The 18,680-nt window shown below is 39.6% G+C and overlaps 3 protein-coding genes across 4 annotated transcripts in view; 1 reads left to right on the top strand and 2 right to left on the bottom strand.

Annotated features, from left to right (window-relative positions):
* Positions 1-383: 383 nt before the first annotated feature.
* LOC129349942 (myoneurin-like) lies at positions 384-4,256 on the bottom strand. The gene is made up of 3 exons (XM_055014862.1): positions 3,800-4,256; positions 2,343-2,403; positions 384-1,627 (listed from the first exon to the last, which is right to left on the bottom strand). The coding sequence occupies exons 1-3, from the start codon at positions 4,151-4,153 to the stop codon at positions 687-689; spliced, it is 1,356 nt and encodes a 451-aa protein (XP_054870837.1). The 5' UTR covers positions 4,154-4,256; the 3' UTR covers positions 384-686.
* Positions 4,257-5,907: 1,651 nt separating this feature from the next.
* On the bottom strand, positions 5,908-16,617 carry si:dkey-7l6.3 (zinc finger protein 287). The gene is made up of 4 exons (XM_023294405.3): positions 16,113-16,617; positions 14,717-14,820; positions 13,752-13,875; positions 5,908-8,458 (listed from the first exon to the last, which is right to left on the bottom strand). The coding sequence occupies exons 1-4, from the start codon at positions 16,390-16,392 to the stop codon at positions 7,662-7,664; spliced, it is 1,305 nt and encodes a 434-aa protein (XP_023150173.2). The 5' UTR covers positions 16,393-16,617; the 3' UTR covers positions 5,908-7,661.
* A 978-nt stretch (positions 16,618-17,595) lies between these two features.
* dnaaf11 (dynein axonemal assembly factor 11) overlaps positions 17,596-18,680 on the top strand; it is a 57,529-nt gene continuing 56,444 nt past the window's right edge. Inside the window, exon 1 of one of the 2 annotated variants that reach the window (XM_035941030.2) lies at positions 17,596-17,662. In XM_035941030.2, coding sequence (XP_035796923.2) covers positions 17,653-17,662 — 10 coding nt within the window. In that variant the 5' untranslated portion in view covers positions 17,596-17,652. The remainder of the gene's footprint in view (positions 17,663-18,680) is intronic. The other variant, XM_023294402.3, reaches the window with a different exon arrangement.

Raw genomic sequence — 18,680 nt, 5'->3', positions numbered from 1 at the left:
TTAAATAAACTCAGAGGAAATAGTCCTAAACACCTAGAAGCAACGAACTAACTTGCAGAACTCCATGAGAGTAAAATGACTTCCAAGATTAATCTGACTGATGTGAAGCTCTGTGTTCTCTAAAGCAGAATTAATTCGCTTCAAGGTCATTTCTGCTGTTTTTGCCTCCAACTGGCGTCAGAATAAACCCATCGAGACTCCAACATGACATCAATGTTCACGTGATAAAAACGACTGGTTTATTAACTCATCACAAGAAGATGATTCTCATGTTAACAGATTTTTCATTTTAAAAACACTCATGAAAATAAACTGACATGTAACTGCAGTTTTCTCTTTAAATAACTTCAACAAACACAAATCTGAAAACTCAGAGGAAAACAAACTATTTCAGAGGCTGTTTATTAAAAACAACACAAACTCATTTGTTTGGCTTTTTTTACATGACTGTTAAACTACATCAGATTTTCTAACAGATGAATGAGGAGCTACAACCTGCCATTCATTTGAATGTTTGGTCAATAAACGTTAAAAAAGTGAAAATAAAAAATGCCCACATCGACTCTCTAAGATGTCTTTAACACAAAACCAAAGAACTTCAGTTTACTGGAAATAATCACATGTAAGAACCGAACCGTTATAAAAACTTTACGTAACTTTTCTTTATTTACAGAACTCCAGTTCCTCTAGACGTTGGGGTGACATTTCTTCATGTGGAGCTTCAGGCTGTATTTGACGATGAAGCTTCGTGAGCAGAGCGTGCAGCCGTACGGTCGCTCGCCCGAGTGGACGCTCAGGTGCGACTTCAGGTGAGCCGACTGCGTGAACTTCTTGCCGCATTGGTCGCAGCTGAACGGCCGCTGGCCTGTGTGGATGCGCATGTGAACGTCCAGGTTCTGCGACGTGGCGTACGTCTTGCTGCAGATGGAGCAGATGAAGCGCTTTCCTCGGGCGCCGCCTCCCGGCTGCCCGTTGCAGAGCTGCGATCGGCCCGACTGGTCCCGGTAGAGGCCGAAGTTCATCATGTCGCCGCCGTCTTCGTACTCGAACGTCGAGCTGCTGCCTTCAGACAGCTGACAGTCTGTGGAGGTGGAACCCGAGACGCTGATCAGCTTCAGCCCGAAGGCGTCGGCATCCATGTGTTCGTTCTGGTGAAACGAGGCGAAGCCGATCTGAGCCTTCGACTGTTTGGACCACGCTGGGTCGACGCTCAGATCCAGTTCTGCTCGGCTGGACGGCGACTGAGACTCGATCAAGGTGCCGCCGCTGAAGTACACCGGCCTGCTGGAGGCAGAAGGAACCAGAGAACACTCCTGGACCAGGTGGACGTCCGGGTCCATCGGCGAGGAGAAGGAACACACCGACTCTCCGGCCTTCATCTCCACCTCGTTGCCCAGTTGAGAGGAGCAGCTCGGCTCACTCTGAGGAGAATCCACAGAATAGACGGACACGGGCTTCTTCGGCGTCGCTGCAGTCAGTTTGGATGTTTTCAGACTGAGCTGCTCGGAGGGTGACGACTTCTCGACCTCTTCGGTCCCTCGCCAGCATCGCCTCATACGCCGGCTGATCAGAGGCGACGCGACGCCGTCTCTGGCTGCAGCCGCCGAATCAACGGGTGACTTATCACCTGAAAGAAAAGACAAACTTCATCATCACCAAGTAAAACATCCTGCAAGTTCTCAACTCAACACTGAAGCCATCAAGACACCAATGACTCCTCTGAAGGAGTAACATGAAGAAAACTAGTGAGGGAGGCCACCAAGCTAGTAGATGGTGGTTAATGACCTCTGATCTGAGATAAGCCAGAGCCCTAAAACCAACCGGCTAATGTAAGTAACTCACTTTTGAGCCAGATATCTGTTGTTGAAAACTGCATAAACATGTGGAAAATGTCCAGTTTTGGACTGATAAAGCTGTCGACTATGGGTTACAAAAACCATTTAAGACTTGTCTCCCTGGTGGACGATCATTATTAGAACTGTAACTGGCTGATGACTAGCTAAGTGACTAATCAAATGTAATCAAACTGCTTTTGTGGTGAGTACAGTAGCAGAGAAGAATGTGGGAGTTTAGCTAGCAAAGGGGCAGCATGACAAAGACTTCTGTGATGATTAATGACTTCAAGTAGCAAGTCAGACACTTCTAAAACTGATGTTTAGCTTTTTTTTTGCTGAAGCCACACGTAAAAAAACAAACAAAAAAACGACCCCTCCGCTGGTAGAAAAATTCTGCTTTACTTAACTAACTACATCAATTAAGTAATTTATTTTTAAAAATCAATCACTGAATTAAGACGTTGCCAACTATCCGTAGCCATGGATACATTTGAAAGACTTTCTCACCTTCCTCAAAGGCATCGTTACTGTCCGAGTCTTCATCTTTAATCAGCACCACGTCTGGAAACTGCAGCAGCAAAAATAAATCAACAACAACATCGTTAATGTCACATCATTAAAAAAATAAATAAATTAAACATAAAATTGTCTCTTCCGTCCTGATTGGTTGATTCATCTTCAAGTTTAAAAAGAGAAATAAATAAAAAACAGGAGAGCAGATGAACTTCCACCAGATAATTTTACTGCTTTGTGCAGAAAAATCTCAAATCTTCAGCTAATTATCACGTCATCTCTAAAGCTGCTTCTTGGTTTCTTTGGATAATTAACAGCAGAAAACGATTCCAAAGGCCGAAGTGACGAGACTAAAATAAATCAAATGTCAGCGAGATAATTAACTCCTGATGTGGAGATTATTTCAGATTAAAAAACATCTGGGCTCATGTTTTTATTTGAGGCCTGACAGCACAAAAACATCAGAGTTTATCAAAATTATCAATGAATTAAAACATACGGAATCCCAGTCGGTCCAAAAAGCTGCACTGAGAGGTTTCATTTAATCTTTTATTTTGAAATTATTATTACAGCTTGTTATTTTGTCTTTTAATTTTGAATCTTGACAAAATTATTCTCCGTAAATCAAAACTAAAATTATGTGCATAAATTAACAGTTTTGTTGACACACTTAAGCCATTTTTCATGTTAAACTGAAAAAAAATACTCAATGAGATGATTAACTGATAAAAAATGTAAAAACAATGGTTAATCACAGCCCCCAAAATACATTTACTGTTTGTTCTTATTTTTATTAAAAACTTTTCTTATTAAAGATGCCCAAAGAGTGAAGAAAAAGCAATTTTTCTTTATTATTGTTATTATTATTATTATTATTATTATTATTATTATTATTATTATTATTATTATTGTACTGTGCATAATGTCTCTTTTACATAATCTGATCAATTTATGATCAATTAACCCTCTGATTATTTCAGCTCTAAATTTTCCTCCGGTTCATATTAAAATACTAAAAAAAACATAGTAATGAGTAGTTGGCATCAGTAAATATTTGACTTTTAATTTTACTTTAAAGAAACGCAAACAATTAAAGCTGCAACAATAAACCGATTAACCGATGAAAGGAAAATACATTTTAAAAATCTAATATTTTCAGTAATTTCTGGGGCTTTATAACAATCATTTGAGAATCTGCTTCTTTTTTGTCTTGGAAATGTTTTCTACTGTTTACTAAAAGATCCATTAATTAGGAAAATGTTGGCTGATGAAAATAAATGTTGGTAGAAAAATAATAAAAATGTTTATTTATTGATCAGACAAGAGAAATGTTTATGTTCATTTCAGTGATTAATAAACTAATGAATAAACCGATAATCCCAACTATGATGATCCTGGAGGTCGGAGTGTTTACGGAGCTGTGGCTGGATGCAGCCCGTCGGGGTGGTTACCTCCTCCCGCATCGCCCCGGCAGCTCCTCGGTCTCCTCCGGCAGCAGCAGCGGCTTCTCCTCCGTCTCCCTCCCGGTGCTGCTGCGGTGTCTCTGGCCGAGGTGCTTCCCCGGCGGCCGGCGCGTCCTTCGGCTCGTCCTCGACCGCCTTCCCGCCGCGAACCACGATGGACTCGATGAGGTGCAGCTTCTTCCGCAGGTCCTGGTTCTCCTGCCGGCTGCGGCTGATCTCCAGCTGCAGCGCCGCGTAGCCTCCGTCCACCAGCTCCACGATCTCCGCCACCGCCGCCCGGGTCAGCGCCTCCATGATGACCGACAGCTGCTGCTGCAGCACCCGGCCGCTCAGCACCGACATCCCGCCGCTCCTACAGGCTCAACTCACGGCTAACGGAGCTCCGAGCCGCCGCTGCTGTCAAGATGGAAACGAGACGAACCGAGACGAACCGGACCGGACCTGAAACCGACGGAAAACACAAAGAGGAGAGAGCGCTTCACTTCCGGAGCAGGCAGACTTTCAAAACAAAAGCATGTTGTTATGGACCTCAAAATAACGGCCTGTTGTTGGCTTCAAAATAAGAGCCTGATGTTGTTATTGTTAACTTCAACATAAGAGCCCGATGTTGTTGCTGATTTCAAAAAAGACCCTGATGTTGTTATTGCTGATTTCAAAATAAGAGCCCCCAATGCTGTTGTTGACTTCAAAAAAAGAGCCTGTTGTTATTGCTGATTTCAAAATAAGAGCCCCTAATGCTGTTGTTGTTGCTGACTTCAAAATAAGAGTCTGATGTTCTTATTGCTGACTTCAAAATAAGAGCCCCTAATGTTCTTGTTTTAAGCTTCAAAATAGAAGCCCGTTGTTGACTTCAAAATAAGACCCTGATGTTGTTATTGTTGCCTTCAAAATAAGAGCCCCTAATGTTGTTGTTGACTTCAAAATAAGAGCCTGATGTTATTATTGATGGCTTCAAAATTAGAGCGCCTAATGTTGTCGTTGACTTCAAAATAAGAGTCCCTAATGTTGTTGTTGTTGACTTCAAAATAAAAACCAGGCGTCTTTATTCATGGCTTCAAAATAAGAGCCTCTAATGTTGCTGCTGCTGACTTCAAAATAAGAGTCTGATGTTGTTATTGATGGCTTCAAAATAAAAGCCTGATGTTGTTATTGATGGCTTCAAAATAAGAGCCTGTTGTTGAGTTCAAGATAGACTCCTGTTACTGTTGATTTCAAAATAAGAGCCTATTGTTAGACTTTAAAATAGAAATTTTATCACATTTTTATTAATTTCACATTAAGCTGTAATTTTAACCTTTCATCTGAAATTTGAATTTAAAATGTTGAATTTAAGACCTTAAGACCTAAAATTTTTGAATACACTTTTTATTTTATAGTTTGATCTAAATTATTTTTAATATATTTTAACGTGTTCATTTTTATTTCTTTCATGAGACATTTAACTTATTTCAATTTTGACTTTAATTTCTAATGCCATAATTTTAACCTTTTGTCATTTTTAATATCAAAATGCTGAATTTCTCATTTTTAATATTTTAACTTAATTTTAAACCCTTGATTTTAATTTATTTTGTTTTTATTTTTTACTAGACATTTATTTAAATTTTTACATTCATTTTTCATAATGAAGTCACAATTTTAACCTTTCATCGTAATTTTTAATTTCAAAATGTTGAATATCTCATTTTAAACTCACCATTTTACATTTGATTCATTTTCAGATTTTTTAGTTGAATTTTCTTCTCATAATTTGGAGCTTCATCATAATTTCAATAATAATAATAATAATAATAATAATAATAATAATAATAATAATAATAATAATAATAATAACATTAATAATAACAATAATATTATTATTAATAATAATAATAATAATAATAATAATAATAATAATAATAATAACATTAATAATAACAATAATATTATTATTATTATTAATAATAATAATAATAATAATAATAATAATAATAATAATAATAATAAGGCCCTTTCATGTATAAAGTTCTCATTTACTCACATTTAACACTCAGATGTCTCATTCATTTCAAGCTATAGTAATAGCTACAGTAAAGTGTATTTATCAGTAAATCATCCCAGATTGCACACTTTTATTTCAGATACACACCAACCAGTTAACATTCTCATGCTTCTTACGAGTCTCGATGCCCATGTTCTTTCTGAGGTAACAATCGATGTGGATCTGGTCTTTTTTAACGTTTTACTTCAATCCCGAGGCAGTTAGAATGAGTAAGGCCTGACAGAGTTACAACAGTCAGAGATATCCATCAGTTTTTTAATGTAAAAGCACCGATTTCCTGTTAAACCTCTTTAAAAACAGCATTCAGTCACAGCAGTGAGGTCCTGATCGTCACTCCAGAGTTCATAAAAACTCGCCCACCTGCTAAGTTTTCCCCCGTTTTGACGAGAATTTAACAAAAAAAAAAGACTTTTTCATGTCAAAGTGAAAACATTTCTAGAAAATAACGTCAATTATTTAAAAATATAACAAATAAATTGAGTGTCTGCATAATTATTCACCACCTTAAGTTCAGTATTCTGTAGAAGAACCTTCAGTTCCATCATTGTTCCTGTTGGTCTCCATCAGTCTGAACATCTGGACCTTCTGTTAAACTCTGTCAGGTTCCTCAGGGATCCTGATCAACAGAACCTTTCAGGTCCAGACTCTAGTTCTCAGCTGGATGGAGGTCTGGACTCTGACTCCTCCAGAACTTCCACCTTGTTGTCTTCAAACCATCTCTGAGGAATCTTTGTCTGTTTGCTTTGACTCATCGTCTGGATGGAAACCTGATCTTCTCCACGTCTCAGTTCTCTTCAGACTGCATCAGGTTGTCCTCCAGGATTTCATTTACCCTCTACCTTTACCAGCCTTCCAGGACCTGCTGCTGAGGAACACCATGATGCTGCCACCACCGTGGTTCACATCATGATGCTGCCACCACCGTGCTTCACATCATGATGCTGCCACCACCGTGCTTCACATCATGATGCTGCCACCACCATGCTTCACATCATGATGCTGCCACCACCGTGCTTCACATCATGATGCTGCCACCACCGTGCTTCACATCATGATGCTGCCACCACCGTGCTTCACACCATGATGCTGCCACCACCATGCTTCACATCATGATGCTGCCACCACCATGCTTCACATCATGATGCTGCCACCACTGCCATGCTTTGGTGTTGGTGTAATTTGGCCTCCCTCCCTAGTCTCTTTCTCCTTCAGAGGAGTCATAGGAGTCTTGGTGGCCTCCCTCTCTAGTCTTTTTCTCCTTCAGAGGAGTCATAGGAGTCTTGGTGGCCTCCCTCTCTAGTCTCTCAGGTCTTGAGGACGTCCTGCTCTAGTCAGATTTATTCATGTTCCATCTTCCTTCCATTTCTTAATGATGGATTTAACTGGACTCCAGGAGATCTTCAGGAACTTTAAATGTTCTTGTATCGTCCTGACTGATGCTTTTCAACAACCTTTCCTCAGAGTTTATTGGTTCTTCAGTCTTCATGGTGTCATTCTATCCAGGAGTTCTGATCCACCAGAGACCGAACCTTCAGATCCAGGAGTCTTTATTCTCCAATCACTGACCTCAGATCATCCATTTTCTGACTGACTTCTATGTAGAACTTGTCCCTTAGAAAGGATGATTTTACATTTTTTCACTGATATTACTTTGTAGAAATCTGTTTTCACTTTGACATGAAAGAATCCTATTTTTTTTGGTAATTTCTTGTCCTTAAAGGTTTGACTTCCAGCAGGGCTGATATTTCTGCAGTCTGTGTGTTCCGGCTGGTCTCTGCACAGTGTTCAGGCCTTTTAGTGTTTGTTAAACTAAACTGGAGCCGCCGCCTGTTCAGCCGTGTGGTGTTTCTGCTGGTGGATCCTCAGGTTCTGTTTTCCGGCGAATCTTTTCCCGCAGTGCTCGCAGGCGAACGGTCGCTCCCCGGTGTGGACGCTCTGGTGCGTCTTCAGGTGACCCGACTGTGTGAAGCGTTTCCCGCACTGAGCGCAGCTGTACGGTCTCTCGCCGGTGTGAACGCGGACATGTGTCTCGAGGCTGCGGGACGACGTGAAGCATTTACCGCAGTAGCTGCAGACGAAGCGCCGGTCCCTGCAGTACCTGCTGACGTCCAGAGGGTCCAGTCGGGATCCGCCCAGGGCCAGCGCCAGGGGAAAACTGGCGGCGCTCATGTCGGTCGGTTTTTCCAGGAGCGCCGGCCGGTGGTCGGGTTTCAGGTACGGCCGGTGAGGCACCATGCTGGGGAGGCCCTGATTGGTCCACGAGGAGCACAGGTCCAGCTCGGAGTCGTAGGGAAGGGAACCAATCAGGCCTCGCTTCATCTCTGAGGGGTTTCCTCCCGACCCGAGCAGGAACGGCTTCCTGGTCTGTGCTGCAGACGGAGCCTCGCAGTCCGACTCCGAGGCCAACTCGAACACGACGTCTGAAGAGCTGCTTTCAGCGGCGCCCGCAGGACCCGGAGAACCCGGTGCACTATGGGAGTCCTGGTGCCCGAGGCGCTCCGACAGTCCGGTACCGTTCTGGTCCCACGGCCGGATGTCAGAGGAGATGGACATCCCAGATGGTCCTTCTTCACTGTCGTCTGCAGCCGACGGTGGCGCTTCACTTCCTGTAAACAAACAGATCGTCAACCACCAGAACAGAAGAAACAAAATCTGACTGTTTAAAGACAAAAACACAGAAAACCCTAAAAACAGAGTCAACATAGATCACTGATCTAAATGAGGAGGAAAGAAAAACAATCAGCATGTTCCAGTCGCTGGAGAACATCTGCCAAAGTGCCTCAAAGCAACTTCCAGTGACTTTTAACCCTCTGAAGTCCAGGCGGTTCCTGGGGGTTTTCTGCTCCTTTTTCATTTTTACTCACAGTTGGTTAATTTTTCACTTCAATATAAAGTCTACAGAAACAGAAGAACCATGAAGAAGGATAGAGAAGTCAGAAATGTCAACATTGAATTTCTCGGATTAGATCACAAAAAACATCATAAACCTGGAATCAACACATTCCAAATGTTGGATTTTTCACCAGTACTTCTTCTCTAAATCTGAGCTCTACTGACATCACGTTTAACCTACTAATGGAAACGTATAAACATAAAATATACCAATAGATGATTAATGTCATCAGTAGAAAGATGTTTCTCCATGCTGAATGGATCTCCAACAACTTCCAATCTCTGTTCACTGTTTCTGAGCCATGCTGCATTTATTTAGTCATCCAGTAGCTTGGTCTATCCTGTTTGCGTCCTGTTGGTCATTTTCTCTCTTTTTTGATGATTTTGTGTCTCGTTATTGTGATTTTGATTTTACTCTTGTTGTCTCCTATTGTCTCTGGGAATGTTTTTTTGTAGAATAAAGTGGTTTTGATAAAACACGATTTAGATTTGATTTGGTTAATTTTCTGGAACTAACATGTATTCAAAACGCTGAAAATCAAATGATTCCGTTGTGATAAATGGTGTATTTTTGATTTGATTTGAAAGAAAACAGGATTTTTAAACCCATCTGTGAGGCTGGGGTCTAATCTGCCTAATCCAACAGCACGGATCTAATTATATATGATAACATAATAATCTAAAAATATGTCATGTCTGTTCTTGGGTTGTTTCTGTCACTGTTCTCAGAACAGCCGTATTAGTGCAATTAAATGATTATTTTTCTGCAAACTGTTTTGGAAAATGCTGCATTAACAATTAAAAGTCTCGACTTATGAACAGATCTAAACATTTACTACAAACAGCGACTGTTGGCAGAGAATCAGTGAGCTGCACTGTAATTATTTCATTTATTTATTCACATTCTGTTAAATTAAATATGCAGAGATGAACAGATTCTCTTGTTTTCTGAGTGTTATAAATGTTTAGTGCTTTCAGGAGGACACAGCCTGGAACCTTCTACAGTCAAAGTGAATCTTTGGTTGAGCAGAAACCACCAGTGACCCGATCTGACAGCGTCGCCTCTGAATCTTGTGAGAAAGACTGAATCCCTCCGACTGTTCGTCCTCCGACCACAAACGGCAGAACAACATCTGGAGCTGCTGGTGAAACATCAAGACGGAACCACGAACTACGAGTTAAACCACAAACCAACCAGGACGCAGGTGAGTTCCTCAGCAAACTGAGCGGACTAAACTCACTGAGAGACTCTCTGTCACGGTTTAATATTATGGTCTGTAGATCCTCTGGAGCCTCACGGGTTTCTTCTTATTTGTACTCCTGTTTTTTGAATCACTATTTTGAAGACCTAGAAATACTTGAAAATGCTTGAAAATTTGCACACAGACATCAGGACCAGCAAAAAATGTAATATTTTATGGAACTTTCATAGGTGTGACCCAAAATGGCTCAATAGTGCCACCTAGAAAATGTCAAACAGGCTCTAAGACCAGGATGTGTCACCTACAGCTAGTGTTGTAGTACTCGAGACCGGTCTCGGTCGTGAGACCACTTTTTGAAGATCTCGGTCTTGTCTCGCACTCGACCGCAGTTTTACTCGGTCTTGTCTCGTCTCGGGCACAGAGAACTCGGGATTTTTACTGCGAGACCAGCCGAGACCGTGGCTTCACCGACAGCACTGAACTACCTCTCAGCTGTCTCATTTGTTCAGTAACAGCTTTGTTGTGATTGGATGAAAACTCCCCGCCTCGAATGTAACCAATAACTTCAGTGATTTTTAATTAGGATGATTTTTACGGGCTGTGACCTGTCCCGCCCCTCTTCACACGTACTCCGCTACAGTTAATGCCGGAGGCGGAAGAAGGAGTCTTGCTCCCTGGGAAAGATGTCAGCTAACTCTGCTGTAATAAAGTTTGGCTTTTCTAACCATAAACGGTTTATCTGTAAATCAACGTCAAAAAGAAAACACAGCGCTATATGCAAATTCTGGAACGCAACGCTCACTGAGGCGGCTGGAACCACATCAAACTTTTATCGACACTTGGAGAGGAAGCATAAAGAAAGGTAAGCTAACGCTACATGGCGCTAGCGAAGTGAGCAAGATAAATTTAGCAAGCTGTAGTTTGTGAATATGTATATATGTTTGTGTACATGTATATATAGGGAAAAGGCATGTGGTAGTGTTTTACGTTGGCCTTGCGCTTCTCATAAACGATAAAGAGACAGGCTACATGAAGCTTTGTTTATGTTCCATCAATGTTAGCTAATGTTAGCTCTGACATTGCGGCACATACCGCGGTACCGCTGCTCACTTGGATGAGAGCTACTGATGTGACAGAGGAGTGTCCACTTCAAATCATGCACCCCGTCTATGAAAAAGTTCCATCTCACCTATGCAACTTGGCCTGGCAATGTACACACTTAATTTTAGTGCCAATTTTTAGAATTAAAACACACAATTGCATAATAAATGTGTAACTTAAATATAAATTAAAATAAATATGTGTATAAGTAGAGGGGGCATTATAATGAGTCCCCATCGTGCACGTTTAGGTCACAAAATGTTGCAGTCTCTCATGCTTCTAAAATGCAACCAAACTCTACTTTAAACTCACTTCCCATGATGTAATTTTTAAGGGCCATGTTGTTTGTAGTGTTTATAAACGACCCTTTCATGTGTTTATCCTTGGTGGTGAGCTTTGAATAACAAAGTATTTTGCCTCAGCAGTTTGTCATCAAAATACTTGTAGTTTGGCCTTTCAGTGTCTGACCTCTTTGAAGATACATTGACATGTTATATTTCATTGCATTTTAGATGCTGATATTTGGCATTGTTTTTTCTTTCTATTTTATGGAATAGTGGTTCCAGGTTTTTTCTTTTACAATAATACACCTTTAAAAAAAAAATTCACCCAAGTTCAGTTATATCCGATTTATCAAACAAGAAATATTTGTGATGTAATAGAAATAAAGAGGCCACTGTTCTAGATTAAGATATGTTGTAGAAAATTGTACATATTTGTGCATGGCTTGATATTGTTTTGAAAACAAGACAAAAATGAAGACGCAAGTATTAAATATTTGTTTGATACGTTCCATATTGAATGGTTGTTTGTTGTTGCAGACAAGATTATTACAGGCAACATTACACTTGCCTAAAAACTACATTGAATAAGTACTGAATAAAATGGTTGTTAAATTTAATATGGTCTCGGTCTTGACTCGGTCTCGCTTTGTCTTGGTCTCGGTCTTGACTCGGTCTCGCTTTGTCTTGGTCTTGGTCTTGACTCGGTCTCGCTTTGTCTTGGTCTTGGTCTTGACTCGGTCTCGCTTTAACTTGGTCTCGGTCTTGACTCTGTCTCGACCCCTCAAAGTCTTGGCCTTGTCTCGGTCTCGATACACTGTGGTCTCGGCCATGTCTTGGTCTCGGTTTAGGTGGTCTCCACTACAACACTACCTACAGCTATGAAATTTGGTGCACATATGTAACTCGACAAGACGCACAAAAATGTAACAGACAACCATACCTAAAACACAACAGGAAGTTGTCCATTTTGAGTTATGTGTCATATTTTAGACGATTCTGGACTAATTTTTGCACATTTTCACAACAGGGTAACCTCGACAGAGCCCAAATTTGGCCAGGATGTACAGCAGGCATGGGTGATCAAAAGTTATCAGAATGCTCCGTTAAAGTCTGAGGGCGTGGAAATGGCAGCTGGTAGAATTTCAACAAACTGCCATGAAACAGGAAGTGATGTATAACTGGCCTCTACATCATGGATGTCAAACCCATCTTAGTCCAGGTTCCACATTCAGCCCAGTTTGATCTCCAGTAAAACCACAGCATAACAACCTAAAATAACCACAACTCCTGATGGTTCCTTTGTTTTAGTGCAAAAATGTTCACATTTAAGGAATTATCTTTTTACTAAACATCATGAACAACCTGAAAATATAACAGAGACAAAAAAATGACAAAAAAATTCCAAAGCGACGAAAAAAATGTACAAATGAGACAAAAACAATACACAAAACAACAAATAAAGCAAAACACAAAATGACAAAAACATGAGACAACAACAGTCAGACAACAAAAGACTAAAAACAACAAAAACAAGACAAAATATTACAAAAATGTGACAAAATGACACGAAACCAAACAAAAAATTAGACAAAAAATTTACAAAGCCACAATAAAACAAACACAAGCGAGACAAAAAAAACACAAAACGAAAAAAACGATACACAAAACAACAAATGAAGCGAAACACAAAATGACAAAAATAGGACAAGAAACACAAGCGAGAAAAAAAGGAAACATGAAACAACAAAAGTAAGAAACAAAATGACAAAAACATGACAAACGACTAAAGTCAGACAAAAAACAACAAAAACAGACAAAATATTACAGCAATGAGACACAAAATGATAAAAGAACAATGAACAATCTAGTATTTTACTTTATGATCAAAATAACTTGTCATGGTCTAGAAATGATTTTAAATTTATAGTTTTATTAATTTACACTCTGCAGTTAATGTCTTCTCTGGAATTTTTACACTTTGAGGACCGGATCGGACCCTCTGGGAGGACCGGATCGGACCCTCTGGGAGGACGGGATCGGACCCTCTGGAGGACGGGATCGGACCCTCTGGAGGACCGCTTTTGGCCCACAGGCCTCATGTTGGACACCTCTGATCTACATGCTCCAATCTGCCTCAAACCTTCCATGTGTGATCAGAGTCTGACCCTGAGACGTTCACAGGCTGATATATCTTCACCTGGTGGACAGTTCTGATTGGTCGCCATCAAAAAGACCATCAGCTGAAGTAGACTTTCAGTCTCAGCGCCACCTGGTGGACATGTTTGGATTCTCTGAGCAGAAAGGATGGAAGGACCCGACCAACGCTGCTGCAGCTTTGATTGTTATTAGAGCTGCTGGTCATCCTCTCCTGGCCGTCGTGCTGCTGCAGTGCATTCTGGGAGTAAATCTGTGTTTCTTACCGTCTTCGTTCAGCAGCAGCTCGTCTCCGTCGACGTTTTCGTCCACTTCCTCTTTCGTCACTTCCTCTTTTATCATGACAACGTCCTGATTGTCCAGCTGCTCTGAAGCTGCCGTCGGAGGATCCTGAGCAGAAAAAAACAGAAAAATAATTGTTATTATTTAGTCTCAGAAGCAGCAAAAGTCTGTGGACTCAGAATAGAAATAAATAAAAATCTTAAAGGATAATTCTGCTTTATTTCTCAGTAATGTGTGTTTATGGTTCAGCTCTCTCCTCCTCTTTAAACACAAAAATAAAGGATGTTAGCTCCTTTCACAGTTAGCATTTATGCTAATTGGACACATCAGTAGTCTCCTTGAATCTCCAGCAGGAGCTTCGTCTGTTTACTTCGTTTTTTACTCGAATAATCATCAAAATTTGCCAAACTTTTCTGCATATAGTTTATTTATGTTGATTTCTCCATGCAAAGGACATTTGGAAGAGGTTTTGGCACCAAAGAGAAGCTACAGAAATGAGAAAAACTGAGAATAAAAGAAAAAAATCGAATGTTTTTTTTAGCCAGTTTTGCTAATTGGGGTTTCACTTAGTCATCATCAAACAGTCAGAAATGTCTTGAAAATACACAGATTTCTTTCACATCATGCTCACTGTTTGTGTGCATTCACATTCTGAACAGGAAGAAACTAACCGACAAATTATTTTCAACTGAAATGTAATCTACATCAAGATCTCTGAGCTAAATCTTTAAAAAATCTGCGCAAATTGCAAACAAAAATGTAAAATATGAATATGGAAAGTGTAAATATGACTGATTTAGGTGACTGGATGTTTTAAGGGTCTAAAAAAATCCATTACAGTGGAAAGTTTCTACTCATCTGGGTGATTGTTGCCGTTTTCTCAGGCATTCCAGGATAATCGGTTCTGTTTTAAACCATAATAACGTGATAGTAAACATAATGTTCTCACCTCCGTGGCTGCAGGAGTCGACTCCAGCAACAGAACTCTTCCACATCTGATGAGGTTGGAGGCTTTCGGCTGCTTGGAGCTCAGTGCAGCCGGTAAGACACGTTCTAGACCAAAAACACAAGAAGATAAAGGCATAAACTGTGACTAATATGGAGCAGGAGACAAACGAGGACGATCTGAGGAGGTTTCAACCATAACTTGTCACTTTTATGGAACTTTCCGTGCAGATTTTTAATGTGAAATATCAAAATCAAAGCAAACTTTATTGTCAATATCTCAACACGTGAAGAACAAACAGAGAAAAGAATAAAGAAAACAAAACATAATATCAATATAAATTAGTTTGTAAATATCCCAGTTTCACGTTCAATATTTAATTACCATGTTTCATTCTTATTACTGCACAGCTTCATGCGTTTCTATTTGACAGTTCATTTATTCTCGTGTTCTCGTGTACTTTTTTTCAGGATTAACCCTCCTGTTAGGTTTGTCTGTCAGTATTTAGTGCAGTGGTGTTCTTTAGCTCTCACAGATAATGGTTCAATGAGGATAATTCACTCGTTTTTCATTAAAAAAATGCATGTTAAAACTTTTTTTAACGTACATTGGAAAGACCTACATATAAAATACAATAGTTTTACATGACATGTTTTTTACCATTTTGAATTTTTTTCTTTTTATGGAGCTGATAAATTAAGAAATATGTTTAATTAACCATTTTATATGTTTTTTTACACTCATTAAACCAAGCAGAGGAGGTTTCATACCGAAAAAAATACTTTGAACCATTTTTAAATCGATTTTTTCACTTTAAAATGACTCAATTTGACCGGAAACATAACAGGAGAGTTAAAAACTTCTACCTTATACTTTGTGTTGTGGGCGGAACTACCTTCAGAAAACTTAGCATTTTAAAGTTATTTCGTTTAAATCAAAGTTAAATGATTAGAATTAAACGCCTCGGTGCCTTTTTCTGAATCTTTGACACCAAATCTTCAATTCGGCATATATAAACAGTGGGAAACGTTTAGCTTAATAAACGGGAACTTGTGTATTTTCAGGCAGGGCTTGCTAGCTGCAGGGCTACACAGCAGGCTAAGTGGGAGTGAAAACAGTGGAATAAGTTCACACTGAGGGCCTAGTTTATTTTAGAGCCGGATTAATAAACAAATCTTTAAAAATAGGATAACAAAATAAAAATGTCAGAAAAGTTCCTAAAACAGTTTGGAGGCGAAAAATTGTCGATTTATTAATGGAGTCTGGTGAGGTGGTAAGTTAGCTAGTTAGCATAGCCTCCATCACCGGTGTTGCTGACATGCGGATGGCGGAGGTTCGATCCCGGCCGCTGGACAACAAAAAAACAAAACAAAAAACAACAAAAGGCCCCGAAACTCACCCACGGTAAAGTCCAGCAGCCCCCCGCCGCCCTCCTCCGCCTCCACCGGGCCGCCGTAGTCCAGCACGGCGGCGCTCCCCCGGTGACCCCGGGCGATGATGGACTCGATGAGCTCCAGCTTCCTCCGCAGCGACTCGTTCTCCTTGCGGCTGCGGCTGATCTCCAGCTGCAGGACGGCGTAGCTGTCGTCCACCAGCTCGCTGATCTCGGCCACCGCCGCTCTGGTCAGCGCCTCCATGATGGACGTCAGCTGGGAGTGAAACGCCGAGTAGCTCGTCATCCCGAGCGGCGGGAAAAAGCACGACGACCGCGAGTTAGATTACCGGGGAACAGAACGGAGAACGGCGGCAGGTCGGGCCGGTTCTGGTGTCCACAGAGCAGCGGCTGAGCGGCCGGTAGAGGCGGCGATGCTCCGGTAACCGTCGGTGCTTGGAGTCGGTCGTTGTCTCCTCAAAATAAAAGCCGAAGTGCTGCGTTCAGGTTCGCTCTGTAAACCCCAATTTCCGGAAAAAACGACGTTTTTTAACGTTTTTTACTATTAAAACAAACAGTTGAAAACAAACAAAACAAACAAAAAGACAAAAAAGCAACAAAAATAGCTGTAAAAACAAACAAACCCCAAAACAAAAACAGCTGTAAAAAACATACAAACTCCAAACAACAAAACAAACAAAAAACAACAAAACATCTGTGAAAAAAACAACAACAAACAATCCATTTCAAAAATCTGTATTGTCAAAAACTAAATTTTTTAGGTTTATAATTTGTATAGGTTTCATAAAATGACAATGTGTTAACTGTATATAATACATATATACATATTCTTAAATATATAACTTTATAAATGTGTAACTAATATCTATTTATCTATGTATCTATCTATCTTTAAAAATAAACAAACTGTTGAAAACAGCAAAAAAAAACCAAAAACAGGTCAGATCTGTTAAAACAACAACATCCATTTCAAGGAAATCTGTATTGTCACAAACAGTAGTTATTTTTAGTTACTTTAACAGGCTTGTAATTTGCATAGTATTTTATATATATATATATATATATATATATATATATATATATATATATATATATATATATATATATATATATATATATATATATATACAATTTTCATTAGGTTGTTGAAGGTCCCATATCTTTTTCTTTACCTTTCAGTACATACACTGGACAGAAGTGAAAGTTTTAACAGTTTAATAGTTTTCATGTGTATTTTTTAAACTATTTGCTGTGTAGACTGTTAAGAAAAGACAGAAAAAAAGACAACAAAAACAAACAAGCCAAACCTGAAAAACACACAAATAGTATTTTTCTTAAATGTTTGACCATAAAATGAGCCTCTTCTAACTGTATTTTAAAAAAAAATAAAATTATTGTTTTTCATTACTTGGAAGGGGAAAAAAAACATAAACTGAGGGCTGAAAAAGGGTGAATGTTGTTGGTTTGTTTCAAGTTGTATAGTTTCCCACAGCACATGAACGCAGCAGCAGCTTGGTTTCTACAGTAACGACTGACAACAGAGAAGATGGTTCACAGTAAGTTAAAAACGTTGACAAAATACAAATAAATATCACTAAACCCTTACTAACTTTACTCTGCATTTCTACTGTTTAAGTAATTCATGAGTATCATCGACTGTCTTCATATTTGAAGCTGGTCGGAGCCGTTTTTTAAAGTTAGAACCCGAATAGTTTGTTCACTGAGCTAACGGCTCATTCTGCTTCCGGCGATTGTTAGAAAAACACAGAATATCGTTTAAAACAATCATCGTTATTTCTAAAGTACTTCTTGATTCCTCCTCTAACCACACAGATGGAAAAATTTCATGCTAATTTAAAGGTTTTTAATCAGTTTTATATTCAGGCCGCCATCTTTGTTTTGTGCACATTTTGGGAAACTAAAATCTTTATTTATTTATTATCCAGCAGAATGGATGTGTTCGTTTCTTTTGCTTTAAATTAGTATTTAAGGACTCTACAAAGATTTTCAGAACATCAAGTGGTGTCTTTAGAGGACTTGTTGAGTTTCTCAAACATGACAGGTGGAAACTCACCTGTTAGCTCCGTGGCCGGAAGCGAGCTAGCAGGTAGCCACATGAGCTAATGTCTGATAAATTAATTAGGTAGGGTTAGTTTGTGGATAACATTTTAATGACAGATATGTGCTAGACCAGGGGTGTCAAACTCATCTTAGTTCAGGTTCCACATTCAGCCCAGTTTGATCTTAAGTGGACCGGACCTGTTAAATTACAGCATTTTAACCCATAAAACTCCCAATGTTTCCTTTGTTTTCATGCAAAAAAAGTTTGTTCTTCAAATGTTCACATTTAATGAACAAAACATCATGAACAACCTGAAGTTTCTTCAGAAAAATACATTCAGTTTCAGCAATAATATACCTCAGTTTATCATTTCCACATTACAACTTCCAGATTACAGTGTCTACAAAGGAACACAACATTTAGTCATGACCAAAACAACAACAGCTGGGCAAGAAATGACAAAAAACTAGACAAAATATTACAAAATGAGACACAAAAAGACAACAACGAGA

Source organism: Amphiprion ocellaris, chromosome 10 (genome assembly GCF_022539595.1).
Source record: "Amphiprion ocellaris isolate individual 3 ecotype Okinawa chromosome 10, ASM2253959v1, whole genome shotgun sequence".
NCBI classification, from domain to species: domain Eukaryota; kingdom Metazoa; phylum Chordata; class Actinopteri; family Pomacentridae; genus Amphiprion; species Amphiprion ocellaris.
This window is presented reverse-complemented; position numbering and strand designations above follow the sequence as displayed.